This window comes from Dipteris shenzhenensis, chromosome 30 (genome assembly GCF_047967505.1).
Source record: "Dipteris shenzhenensis isolate YYH24624 ecotype China chromosome 30, Dip_SZ_1.0, whole genome shotgun sequence".
NCBI classification, from domain to species: Eukaryota; Viridiplantae; Streptophyta; class Polypodiopsida; order Gleicheniales; family Dipteridaceae; genus Dipteris; species Dipteris shenzhenensis.
The window spans coordinates 46,280,971-46,295,801 of NC_141625.1; the positions used below are offsets into that span (position 1 = coordinate 46,280,971).

At 37.4% G+C, this 14,831-nt stretch overlaps 1 protein-coding gene across 3 annotated transcripts in view; it reads left to right on the forward strand.

Annotated features, from left to right (window-relative positions):
• Positions 1–1,110, forward strand: part of EER5 (proteasome family protein) — a 72,804-nt gene extending 71,694 nt beyond the window's left edge. The window contains exons 13-14 of one of the 3 annotated variants that reach the window (XR_015543934.1): positions 101–288; positions 536–1,110. Coding sequence is in view for 1 of the 3 variants with exons in the window: in XM_087401450.1 (XP_087257576.1) it covers positions 101–232 (132 nt within the window). In the remaining 2 variants the exon portion in view is untranslated. Of the gene's footprint in view, positions 1–100 lie in introns of all 3 variants that reach the window. The other 2 variants (XR_015543935.1, XM_087401450.1) reach the window with 2 other exon arrangements.
• Positions 1,111–14,831: the final 13,721 nt, after the last annotated feature.

Sequence of the window (14,831 nt, forward strand, 5' to 3'; positions counted from 1 at the left end):
TGCCACCATCCTGTGTCTCCTTTCTACACCATTATTGTCATTTCAAACCAATCTCATATTTGGTTGTGTTGCTTTAATGGATGTACTTTCTTGTAAGCAGGTTGAATGCATCATGGCCATATTGATTCACAAAAACCTGATGAAGGGGTACTTCTCCCACAAGAGCAAAGTTGTAGTTTTAAGCAAGCAAGACCCTTTCCCAAAGCTGAGTGGACGTCCTGTGAATTCTTGAGGTCCCTATGCGTGTCACTCAACGGTTCTAGTTGAACGAAGGAGTACCTTTAAACAGTACGTGTAGTTGTATAAATGCTTTAAATGCTTTAGGGGTGCTCTGCATTGATTCATGTCATTCTTGCCTTTCCGTTGTCCCACGATTCAGTTTCTCTTAGCTCTTTGTGTAATATTTAGCTGTAACAGGTATGCATATGTGCTTGTAAAAGTTAGAATGTCTTAGAGAAGCAGAGTTCTTAAAACTTCTTATACAAACATAATGTTGGCATTGGAGTTATGGGTGTGGATACCCCTTTAACTGCAGAATTTAGAACATACAAGTCTTATTGAGCCTCATGAATTAGTGCAAGGGAACCTGCTGGAAGAAGCTGGCACTGGAGTTTTTACTGGCCTCAAAACTCAGGTCGGTATATTGGTCAGCCTTGAAGGTGGTATTCAGAAAGGTTTGCTCATCAAGGAAGATCAAGGACGTTTTCAAATCCAAGTTTCTGTATTCTTAGAATTTCACATCACCTTCTCATGCATGAGTGTATCGACGGTACCCTGTAGCTTTTTTGACTTGTTGGAAAGGAAAAAATCAGATCTTTGTAAAATCTTGTGTGTCTTTCATAATTTTGTACCATATAAGAAGCTGCTTTCTTGTTAATTATCTGCTGACAAGTAGCAATCTCCCTACATAATTGTCAGAAATCCAGCATGTATCATTTGTTCTTTCTAGGATCCAGCATGTATGATTTCAGCAACCTGAATTGTTATAGAACAGAATATACTATATAAACTACAAAAACCACTGCAAATTCGTGAGCTCATACATATACACAACAATGTGTACCTGCATGGTTCAGTCTCTTGCAAGAATTTTGCAGCCCACAACGTTATAAAGTCATTTGCCAAAGTTTGAGGGCAAGGAGTCCAAAATGTTGACCTTCTAAAACTACTGGAACTGCACGTTGAAATTAATTCCTAGACTAGTTTTTTGTTGGTGGGATTTGGTGTGTAGAAGAAAATGGCCTCGAATATGTGTTTCTTGTCCTATTCTAGCATTGCTTCTTATGTGTTCAATTGGCCTATCATTGATACTTGTCATATAATGTCATCATTTCATATGGGCTCTCTGTTTTTTGGTGAAGGATGGTTAATCAAGGTGCTTCATCAGATTAACCTTAAGGGACGACACATCCTAGTTGATTTGAAGATGTATAATGTTCTTTCAACAAGTCCTCTATGTAGATGCCAATTACCTCATTTCACACACCTAGCTTCAATGGATTTGTTTGCACTGGTCATTTTGCTTGTTTTAAGGAGTTTTCTCAATTGATATTTGGCAAATTTAGAAAATTGAGTCTTGTTCATTGTCGTAGAGATTGGGAATATACAACCAACCGTTAGGTTGTTTTCCTTACTTTCAAGATTCTTAAAGACCACATATGATTTAGAGGGGTTTTTAAGGGGATTTGTTGAAGAGAATTTCAGACTGATTTTGAATAGATAAGTCTACAAGACTCAAATAAATTAAAGACCACTTACTTAGAGGGGTTTTAAAGGGAATTTATAGAACAATCAATTTTTGCCTAGTTTGTGCGTCGGAGTTCCCATTTCAAATGTAGTTGTGTTTCCCTTAGTAAATGTAGAGCCTTTGTGTCATCCATATTTGCAAATTCATATTGAAATTTGCCCAACAATTCCAATGCTCTTAAGTTTTGAAGGTAGATAATAAATTTGAATTCAATCCAAAATGGCAAAGATAGTGTTATGTTGGGAACATGTAAAATGCATGGTTATATTGAAGACTTGCTCGAAGGTAAAATCTCTAAATCTATTGTGCATATTGGATAATACCTCGATTCTTGTACTTGATTTGTGGTAGTCCCTATACGCAAAGTGTAGGATTCTTTCTAAATGCAATGAGGTGTCTATAGATGGAAACAATGATGTTTGTCTTTATCTTTGAAATTAAGCCAAGGTAAGAGGTCAATACTTGCAAACGTTCATTCAAATTTCACAATCGTTAATGGATAAAAATTGCATTAATGATTGATAAAGTAAACATGAAGAAGTATTATTTTCAAATCTAGTATGCTCTCTCTCTCTCTCTCTCTCTATATATATATATATATATATGTATGCATGCATGCATGCATGTACATACATACATACATACCATATGTTGGATGTGGAAGTTATTTCATTATTCTTTTCAATAAGTTGGATACCCACAAAGTAAGAATCCTTGTCATACAGCGACTATTAAATTCGGAGCGCTTTCTTTTATGAAAAAACTCCTCAAAAGCGTTTGTTTGCAAATTTTAGAATTGATTATAGTTTAAGACTTTCATTACAAAAGACAACAAGGAATTCATATCTATGATATGCTCAAGAAGCCAAAGTAAGAATCCTCGTCATACAATGACTATTGAATTGGGAGCGCTTTCTTACTCCTCTAAAGCGTTTGTTTGCAAATTCTAGAATCGACTATAGTTTAAGACTTTCATTACAAAAGACAACAAGGAATTCATATCCATTATGCTTAAGAAGCCAACATATAACTCTCATTTGCTTTACTATTGAAGTTTTCCTACTCAATAGTTATCAGAGCTTATTGAATTTAGTTGTCACACTTCTCCTCCTAATCGGTGCCTCCAAGAGATGTTCTTTTGTGAATTGAACACTCTTGTGTAACAAAAAGAAATAAACTATACAAATAATTAGGCAACCCCATTTTTAGGTTTCAACTTCTGTATGCACAAGACCATGATATGTTATTACTTAGCTCAAGTGCATGATTATTTCCTAACAATTTTATCAACCATTACACTTACAACCTTAGCCGTCATGGTAGTTGTTGCTTTGATTTTTGACTCGTCATTCTATAATCGTAGCTTTCTCTTATGAAGGAGAAGACTCGTTTTGCCTTGAAATTTTGGCTTGTTGACAATTCAAGCGCACATACTCAAACAAGTTGAATTCATAGAGTTCATGAATAGCATACGAACTCTCCATAAAACAAAAACCATTAATCAAAATTTACTTTACCTCATTCCCTTATTCAATATGTTGGAAATGTCTTAAAGAGGCTCAACTATTGCTTTACAAGCTATGGTACTTTGATTGTGCACATAGTGGTCTAATTAAATGCATTTAAAAAACAATATGTAGTAACTTCTTGATAACTCCAACATTCTATCAAACAAAACCTTCATGATCAACAATTTTGAATCTATTTGCTAAACATAAGACATCAGCCCAATAAGTTAGCTACACTTGACAAGATTATGTTATGTGATGCTAAGATGTTCCCTTACAAGATGAAAAAACTCACATGGAATACACTTCCAACTATGTGATCCTCTAGTCGATTCCCCCTAGCATTTATTACCTCATCATGCTATTTGTAGGATGCATTGAACCTATTGCACTACCCAATCTCGCTTTTAAGGAAGGGTTGCTATTTCCAAAGTTATTTACCCTCTTTGATTTTGGAGATGGTAGTCTTAGGGAGTAGAAAATATCCACTCAAAAGTTTGAATTTTTTTTGCAAATTTTGAATAGATCAAATATTAACACTAAATGAGTAGCGCCCCCCATCACTGCTCTAATTTTAGTCCAAATTGGAAATTTCAGCTTTAATGGAATCTATCGCATTTAGATTCTTTATTTACTCTTTGGAATATATCTCATCAAGCTGTAAAGTAATTGCATTATATCCAAATTTACATGTCAAATCCAACTTTATGCTTCTTTGATAGATGACATTTTGGACAAGAAAAGTACCATACGTGGGTTAAAATTTTTCCTTCAAAAATTGCTGCATGGACGTTCAAATATATATCTAAAAATATCATAGGTGGAAGAGCTACGCTTGACTCTACATGTTGAGAACCTATATAGGGGCCCTTGTAACTTCAACTTTAATCTTGTTTGCTTTATTTTTTGACTTACTACTATACAAGGTCTGGCAACTCTCTTAGACATTAAAAAATCTTTTACCACTACCAAAAGGGGGATTCTTCTTGCTAGAAGGGGGGCTATGATAAAGTAAAGGAGGGACCCCAACAAATACTCATGAGATCCTAATGATGAGAAGGGAGTATAAAGAGTACAAAAAGGTTTTCCAATTGAATGTGCTGCAACTTCAACACCCTTCTCTATGGGGGTTAAAGGTCATTGTGCCTTTACCCCAGTTATGTACAATACTCAAATGCATATATAAATGAATGAAAAAGAAGATTATGGTATTTTGCACCCACCAAAACTTGTGTGGCTCTCTGTTTCTCTCTCTCTCCCTCTTCCGTTCTTGCTTCTGTTGAGAGCACTCTCAACTGGTATCAGAGTCCGGGTGATTTAGCTGAGCGTGCGTGAATGCCTGGAAGCTCAGCAGCTCTATGGGAGGAAGGAGAAGCTCTGTGGGAAGCTTTGTGGGTGACTTTACTTACATCCGAGTGTGTAGAGACCTTGGAGGAACCTTTGGAAAAGTCACTTTGGCTTTGCGAAGTGGTTTTGAGAGCCTGTTAAGTGTTGTCAAAGAAAAAGTCATTTTTTAAGCTTTTCCCTATTCCGTTCGACGACAGAGACTTCGTATTGACTTATAGAGGCAACTATTGCTTGCTTTTCGTGTCCACTTCACTTCAGGAGCTTGGAAACACCTTCATTCTTGAATCTGGGATCATTTCATTGGATTTTTGACTCACTGTGTCAGTTCCTACATTTTTTTTTCCTGAGTGTTGGAACTCAAGTTTGGAGTAACCATTTGCAGATCTGTTAGCAAAAACGTTTTTTAGTCCGTGTGTTGGACCCAGTGATTGAGACTATGGTTTCCAAAACCGTCTGTCCCATTGCGTTCTGGATGCCCAAAAACCCCTACTTGTCAGTTCTTGCGTGATTCGGTGGAGTATTTTCAGAGTTATAGATCTCTGTGTATTCGATTTTGTCTCTCTGTTATGCATTTTTTATTCTAAGGTTTTGAAACCTTAGATTTATGCCACATGGCAGTGGATAAGTGTTGACTCCCATTTCTCACTCATCGGTTGGGATTTTGGAGTTCCGCCAGAAGAGAGATATTTGCAGATTTTCTTGTTGAGTCTGATTATGCAATGGCGCCCATGTTTTGAGGCATCTCAGGTTCTAGCGGTCTTTTTCGTGGGACCATGATTTCTTGAGCATACCTTATGCAGATCACTCTGGTTGCAGTTTGAGCCATGTGCACTCATTCGTGGTGTGCATTAGGTTGCAGTGGATGATTTATAGGCCATTTGAATACATTGCGATCCTTATTGGATGTGTTGATAGGCCCAGATTGCCTTGTGGGATGCTATTTTTATGGACGCTTTGCACATGGATGCTATTTTATGTTGAGGGATAGCTTTGACACATTGCAGTTGATGCATTGATAGTGTTATGCTCTCTTGGATGAGATATTATTGATGCTTATGCCCATGGACGGTGTTTATGCTTGAGGCATTTGGCACTTATTGGCATTTTGGATTGCCATTACAGTTGGCATTTTCTTTTGGGCCAGATTTGCTCATATGGATGCATAGTACATGCACATGAGTTAGTTGCATATTTTGATGCTTTGAGCTTTGAGTTTTGGTGATATTTCACTCTATTGTCGCATACACATTTGGGTGCACCTGGTATTTGGTGTGATTCTCTCTTATAGGCACTAGCATTTGGGATTTTGCTTTATTTGCATCATGGCATCCTCTTCCATGTATGAAAAGGAGTTTTTCAACAGTAAAAAGTTTGATGGGACAAACTTTTCTTTGTGGAAAGAATAGATAATGGATGTGCTTATTCAAAAGAAGCAGATTAAATCCTTGGCAGGGATTGAAGCTAAGCCTGCAAATATGTTTGAGGATGATTGGAATGAGTTGGATGCATTAGCAAAGTATACTATTAGACTTTATCTTGCAGAGTCAGTTTATTTCACAGTAGTAAATGAGCAGGCTACGGAAGATTTGTGGAAGAAACTGTGTGCCACTTATCAGAAGGAAACTGCCTCTAATAAAGTTTACCTTATGAAGAGGTTGTTTGAGCTGCAAATGAAAGAAGGGGTCTCCATAGCTTCTCACTTGAATGAATTCAATATTATTTTCAGCCAGCTTCAGGCTCAAAAGATGAATTTTGATGCGGAGACTAAGGCAATATTTCTCTTATGTTCATTGCCATTCTCATGGGATACCTTCCGTACAGCTGTCAGTAACTCTACACCTGGTGGAGTACTAAAATTTGATGATGTTGTGGGTAGCTTGTTGGCCGAGGAGATTAGACAGAAGTCTATGGACGGCAATAAGCAGGATGCAGCCTTAAATGTGCAAAGGGGCAGATCACAGTTCAGGGGGAAGTCCCAAGAAAGAGGGAAGTCTCGTAGCAAATCTAGGGCACGGAACATTGAGTGTTACCACTGTGGCAAGAAGGGCCATATGAAAAAGGATTGCTACAAGCTGAAAAGAGAGCAAAAGGATAAGAAAAAGAATGCAAATTGGGGTGCAAATTAAAAGGAAGAGAGTCAAAGGGAGGACAACGGAAAAGTGAAGATCGAGGAGATCAATGCAGTCACACATGATAGTGACAATGACGTTCTCTTCATGTCTAGTTTATCTACAAAGTTGCTTACCACTTCAGATGATGCATATTCCCAGGATTGGATTTTGGATTCTGGTGCTTCATTTCATGTTACTCCCCATAGGGAATGGTTCTCCACTTATGACAGTGAAAAGACAGGTTATGTGCATCTTAGAAATGACTATGCATGTGACATAGTGGGAGTAGGTGACATAAAGTTTTCTTTTGCAAATGGGTCTGCATTTATTTTTAAACATGTGAGACATGTGCCTAAGTTGACCAAGAGTCTTATTTTAATGGGTCAGCTCGATGATGCTGGTTTTTACACCACTTTTGGCTTTCAGAGTTGGAAAATTAAGAAGGGCTCATGCTTTTGGCCAGGGGTGCCAAGTGTGGGACTTTGTATCCCTTACATGTATCAAGGGTATTTGATCATGTTGTTGCAATAATTGAGCAGCCAAGCACTTCTTTGTGGCATTGCAGGTTGGGGCACATGAGCCAGAATGGAATGAAATTCTTATGCCATTTGGGTTATGTACCGCATTTGAATCTCTGATTTTGAATTTTGTGAGCACTGTCTCTATGGGAAGCAGACTAAATCAGTCCATAAAAGAAGGGGAAAGAAAGAGTTTGAAAAGCTTGATTGGTGCATTCAGACATATGTGGTCCCATGCCTACACGGTCATTAGGCAGGGCTGAATACTATGTGACATTCATTGATGATGCAACTAGGAAAGTGTGGGCTTATGCTATAGCTCGAAACAGTGATGTGTTCCAGGTATTTCAGAAATGGCTGGCCTTGGTTGAGAATCAGTCAGGTATAATGCTTAAATGCCTACGGACTAACAATGGTGGAGAGTATCTCTCTCATGACTTTCAGCATTTCTGTGATACACATGGGATTAAGAGGGAGCTCACATCTCCTCGTACTCCAGAGCAAAATCAAGTTGCAGAAAAGATGAACCGTACCATTCAAGAAAGTTTGCAATGCATGCTTTCCAATGCAAGTCTTTTTGGTGGTTTTTGGGCTGAGGCAATGAAGACTGTAGTGCATGTGATCAATAGATCACCTAGTAAGAGTTTGGATGGTGGTATTCCTAAAGAGGCATGGAGTGGCAAGAAGCCCTCTTACTCTCATTTGCGTATATTTGGGTGTGAGGCATATGCACATGTGCCAAAAGAGCTTCGAAAGAAGCTAGATCCTAAGTTTAGGAAATGCATCTTTCTGGGTTATGGTGAAAGTGGAGAGATGGGCTATCATCTTTGGGATCTAGAAGCAAAGAAGATCATACGCAGCCATGATATAGTCTTCAATGAGAAGAAGATGAATCACTTTCCAGGATGTGAATCCACCTGCAGATGTTGATAGACAGCAAGCTGTTCATGCACCAAATGTACAAGAAATGGTACCACCAAGCACTCCCACAGGTATACAATCAAGGGTAGATGATGGATCATCTATTGGCGGAAATGATGAGCCAAATGTGACTGATATGCAGGTGGGACAACAAGCTGAAATGCCCTTGAGAAGATCATCTAGAGTGTCTAGACCGCCTGATAGGTTTGTTCCAAGGGTAGACTATGTGATGCTTATTGATTGCGAGGAGCCTTCTTACTACAGAGAGGCTATGATGCGCGAGGATCAACGCAAGTGGGAGTATGCTATGCAATTAGAGATGAGTTCACTTATGAAGAATAAGACTTGGGACTTGGTTTCTTTGCCACATGGAAAGAAAGCATTGCCATGTAAATGGGTCTACAAAATGAAGGTCACAGGTGATGATGTGCCTAGGTACAAGGCCCATTTGGTCGCTAAAGGGTTCAAGCAAGAGAAGGGTGTGGACTTTGATGAGATATTCTTCCCGGTTGTGAAGATGACCACACTTAGATGCATGCTTGGACTAGTGGCATCAGAGGATATGGAGCTTGTGCAGATGGATGTCAAGACAGCTTTCTTGCATAGGGATTTGCATGAGGAAATTTTCATCGTGCAGCCGGAAGGCTTTGAAGAAAAAGGCAAAGAGCATTTAGTTTGCAAGCTGAAGAAGAGTCTCTATGGTCTTAAGCAAGCACCTAGAGAATGGTATAAGAAGTTTGATGCTTTCATTCAATCCCAGGGTTTTAGAAGGAGTGAAATTGATCACTGCCTCTACACTAAAAGGGCTAAGAATAATAGCTTGATAATCCTGGCACTATATGTGGATGATATGCTATTGGCGAGCAAGAATACTTATGAGCTAGATACATTAAAGGCCAAGTTGCATGAGGCCTTTGATATGAAGGATTTGGGACTTGCAGGTCATATTCTTGGTATGCGCATCACGCGTGATCGGAGTAGGAAACTCCTTTGGCTTTCAGAGAAGGACTATGTTACAAAAGTATTGCAGCATTTCAAGATGGAGGGGGGGAAGGCAGTGAGTACTCCATTGCCTGCATATGTGAAACTGAGTCATATAGATAAGTCCCAAATCAGATGAGGAGAGGGCCATGATGGCCAAGGTTCCTTATGCATTAGTAGTCGGGAGTCTTATGTATGCTATGATAGCTACTAGACTAGACATTACATTTGCAGTGGGAGTTGTTAGCCGGTATATGGCTAATCTAGGAAAGAGGCATTGGGAGGCAGTTAAGTGCATCATGAGGTACATGAAGGGTACCAAGGAGATGTGCATCTGCTTTGGTAAAGGAGACATGCGTGTACTTGGGTACACAGATTCAGACTATGCAGGGCATGTGGATAGTAGGAGATCCACTTCTGGTTATGTGTTCACCTTTGTAGGTGGTGCAGTGTCGTGGATGTCTCACGCACAGAAGTGCATTGCTTTGTCTACCACAAAGGCTGAGTATGTTGCAGCCACAGAGGGTTACAAGGAGGCTATATGGCTTGATTGGCTAGTGGGAGATTTGGGGATTCATACAGGTGTACCGACATTGCATAGTGATTCCATGAGTGCTATTCAGCTAGCATGGAATCCGGTCTTTCATGCAAAGACCAAACAAATTGAGGTCAGGTACCATTTCATCAGGGAGATACTTGAGGACAAGCGCATAGAGCTTGTTAAGGTTCATACAGATAACCCTACAGATATGCTGAGAAGAGTCTACCTAGTCAGCGGTTTGAGTATTGTCGTGTATTGATGGGCATTGGATAGTATGCTCACTCATTGTTCTCCCTTAAAGGCACATTGTCCTTTAAGTGGGAGGTTGTGGGGGGTTAAAGGTCACTGTGCCTTTACCCTGGTTATGTACAATACTCAAATGCATATATAAATGAATGAAAAAGAAGATTAGGGTGTTCTGCACCCACCAAAACTTGTGTGGCTCTCTGTTTCTCTCTCTCTCCCTCTTCCGTTCTTGCTTCCGTTGAGAGCACCCTCATTGTCTTTAAAAAAACTTGCCATAATGTTAAGAAAAACACTTATTCCCCTTGATAGTCACACACCAACCAAGCTTGAAAATTGTGATAATCTATTGGAATTAAGAAAATCTACATGTACACCTTTTTACTTCAAATGTGACACAAATCAATTTTTCTAACATAGGAACAACAAAGAAAACTCATATCTCTACAACATTTAAAACATAACATAATTTCAATCCAACTAAATTTGTCAATCTAGTCTTTATATTCATAAGGTCTCATTATAATAACACACTTTAAGATGCATGGGAGTTCATCAACAATGTATCATAATAGTAGAATGATGCAATGAGAGTGTTATAAAAATTGGAAAATCCTACATGCTCCAATACAAGAGCAATTATTTCAAAAAATCATCATTTTTTTCAAACTATATACAATGGATAATCACATATATAATTCATTATGTTGCAAGAAATCAATAACACATTTTGTGTCATGCATGCCCCTATGCTTTAAACGTTCTCCCTCATATGATAACCAAAAGTGTATGGTGTACATAAGGAGGTATCGATCATGGGGCAAGTTTAGTCTTGCATTGGAAACATGAAAGAATCGGTCTAAATTTGACAACTATTGTATGACAAGGATTGTTACTTTGTGGGTATGCAACTTACCATAAAGAATAGCAAAATAACTTCCACATGTTCTACTATCTTTAGAATATATTGGATGTGAAAAGAATACTTTACTTATTCATGCAATTCTTCTCCATTAAAAGGTTTAAAAATAATTTCTTAACGACTAGATATCTCAACCAAACTACTTGTTTGCCTAAAAATGAAAATTTTGGATGAAGGTTTGCAAGTCATTTGACCTCTTACCTTTACAAGACATGGCTAACTTTCAAGGATAAAGACAATCATCATTGCTTCTATCATATAGAAAGGCTCATTATATTTTGAAGGTTTAGGGATTTTTACAAATCAAGTACTCTCAAAGACAATATAAGAATGAGTTCAACCATATCCCCACAAGGAAGTGTAGTGTCAATGAGTCATGTTAGGCTATCTTTTGATTCTTGGTAGTTCAAGTAATTTGCAATAATCCAATTTACGCTATTTAAGCACTCTAGTGTCTTCTTGAAAGACACTCATTTTGCTTGACTTTTTTCCCTAGTCTTGTTTCCAAACATGGATTTGACTTCTCTTTGGTAAACAAAACTAGTAGTATCTAGTGTAGTTGTCAATAAACATCACATGATATAATGCTCCATTGACGCTTTTGGTTTGTGCATAACCCCATACATCGGTGGAGTGCATCAAGTCAAATAAGATATTTTGCTCTGTTGTATGCCAAAACTGACTTTTGCCTATTTGCCAAAGCAACATGCTTCATGTAATTTTTCAAGAAATTAGAGTCTTGGGATACAAATTGCCATATTATGATTTTTGAGCTATATCAACGTTTTGAAGTTCACATGTCCATATCTCTGGAGCTATATCAACCTTCTAACGTTCACATGTCCATATCTTTTTTGGTATAATTTTGAGAGTGGTATGAGTTGATACTCTACTGCCATTGCATGTACTCATATTGAGGCTAAGAAGACTTTTGTCATTGCTTTTTCAACAAATTGGCATCCTTTTGATTCATCTCTAAGCATGCATTGATTTCCATCAAAGATGATTCTGTAGTTCTTTTCTTGTCATTTCTCCTTAGAGTAGATTCTTGCTAAGATTTGAAACATAGAGTACATCATCTATCAATTGTTTCTTGCCTAAGAAATTATACAAGGTTGGTTTGTCCATTCCTTAAATAAGATTTGGTGTATTATCAATACTGCGGATTAGATTTTGTTATCCTTCAAACGGTTTCCTCTCTATAAGACATTTTTTATTAGCTATTATGTGAGATGATGCTCTTATATCCTTAACATTGTAATTGTATACTTGCTTCAATTTGATTATTGATCTGATTCTTCCATGCCTTCAATCACATGTTTTCTTGGTTGTTTTGACCATGATGCTCTATTGTTCCCATGGGTTGTGATTATCATCTATTATATTCTTAACATGGTAATTGTATACTTGCTTCTACTTGATTATTGATTTGATTCTTCCATGCTTTCAGTCACATGTTTGCTTGGTTGTTTGGACCATAGGATTCATTTTTCTAAATTGCAAAGTGATAGTGACTTGATCTAGTCTGTGATAATTTTCTCTTTCTCTTCCTTTGTTGTTGTTATGCTATCCTGTTGATTATATTGTTCCTTTCTACAATCTCTCTTTTAATGCCCAAATTTGTGATAACAATTTTATGCTTGACATATTTCTTGATGAATTTTGTCTACCTTAAAAGTTATTATTTTTTGAAGGATTACCCCTATTTTGATAATTACCTCTAGAATGATGATGTTGATGGATTGCCTTGATTTCTATTTTGTTTTTGATGCAATGTGGATATCCACTACCTCTATTTGATGATACATCTCTTGCTCTACCTCTATTAAGGCTACAAATTCTCAAAATTTTATAATTTCTTGGCTTGAATTGCTTGGTTTCTCAATTGTTCATGTAATGAAATTGATCGTATCTCTTCCACTATTGGCACTTACTTTTAAATGGCTATCCCTCTACTAGGTTCTCATAACATTCTCATCCCTTTTACTAGATTGCTTATCTAGGTCTAATGAGGATGAATTGGACAAGTCCCTTAGAATTCATTGTTCCACTTGTTATTGCAAGTTGAGTATTAGTATCTTTAATCTACAAGACATGTGCATGTCTGCAAAGAAAAGTAAGAGAGAGCGGAGTAAAATGATGTATAAAATCATTCAATTTGTGCATATGAAGCAAATACAATACATTTTTTTATAGAAATACCATAGAGAGAATTCCAAAAATTTTGGTTTTTTCTTGAGTAGAAAGTCTCATTATCTAACATCAAAAGACAAAGTTTTACATTTTTGAATGCTTTATTTTTTAGAATGATTGACTATTTACTACTAGGGATAATTCTATACACATGGACACTGAAATATTCATTTAAGGAGACAATTAAAGTGTACTCCACTTTGTTGGTATTTTGGAAGAGTGCAAGTGGCAAAGAGATGGAGTGAAGAGAGAGTAGGTAATGATGACTAAGTGGGAGTGACCAATCAGTTGCTTTCAACATACCCAAAGACTACACAAACCATGCAACCAACACATCTAAGAGATTTCTACATTTCCACACAACTATCTGCAAGATGGAATATATGTAAGAGGAAATGAAAGAGAAGTCAATATTCAAGAACTCTCCCTCTCTTTATCTTAGATGAAAATAGAGAAGAGGTATTGTAAAAAAAGAAAAAGGAAAATAAAAAATAAAATTAGAAAAGAGGGGAGATAAGAGGGAATTTATAGAAGTAGAGAGTGGGAGGGAAAAAGAAAAGCTACAAAAGTATAGAAGGGAGAGGAAAAGGTTAATATATAGAGAGAAGGGAGGGAATAAAAGTATGGAGAAGAGGGAAAGAGAATATATATATATATAGGGAGAGCTAAAGAAGGGGGAATGGATAGTAGTATTAAAGAAAAAGTATGGAGAAGAGGAACAACAAGGAGCAGGAGTGACAATAATTAGGTGAGAAAGGTTAAAGAGAAAAAAAAGGGAAAGGTGAGGGGGGGATGTGGGTGGGGGGGTGCAATGAAACTTAGGAGTAAAGGCTTAAAAGAACCTGTGAGTCCATTCCGTGAAGGAACAAGATGGCCAAAAATCAAGGGGCTGTGAATAATGAAGCTAGGACAAAAGTCGGTGGAGTATCTTGATGTGAAGGGTGGCATCGTCAATTTTTAGGGGGAGACTTGTAGTGATGGCTTAGGCATTATGATGTGTACTCACGTTGCAGCAACATCAACTTAAGGGCTTTGGAGGTAGGGAGCATAGGGGAGAGGCATAGAATAAATAGTCTAGGATGGAGGGTAGTTGTAGAGTCGAGGAGAGAGAAAAGCGTGTAATGAAATGGTAGGGGTTAAGAAGTGATAGAATAGGAATAGATTAGGTAGTGAATAAGATTAAAAGGTAGCGGCGTAGATTAAAAATTAGTTAAAAATTTTTTAATTAGGAAAAGATAACAAAATATGGGAAAAATAAGGGATTTTTTAAAATTTGTTACTTTAAATATTTTAATAAGAGAAAACAAGAAAAGGAAGAAACTACGTAGCACCAATAGAAAAAAAGGAAAAAATAAATTAAGAGAAGCAAAAAAAAGGGCTTCTTCTTATACGAATTGAAGTCCTTACCCTTGACTTTTTTTTGTATTGGCTATGAATGCTACATCACCCCTTCCTTAGCTTTCAAACACATCCCTTGCTCTAGCAACATGGGACTAAAGTAAGGGCTAGGAGGATCTTACCTGAGTATTCAAAGATGTCATCAACCAATCATATTTGGGGGGCATAATCCTTATGCATCTCCATGCCAAATCTTCAATTATCTTTGCCATCCCCACAACTACCATTTTTTATCTTTTAGATTCTCTCTGCTTATTAAGAACTTCTAAGCACTTTCTCCTTTCACATAACTTCTATGCTATAAGATGATTCTCCAAGTTTTGGATTCTAGTCTCATTCCATTACTTCATATTGGTTCCTTAGAATTGTCCATACTTTTGTAGTAGTGATAGTATGTCGAA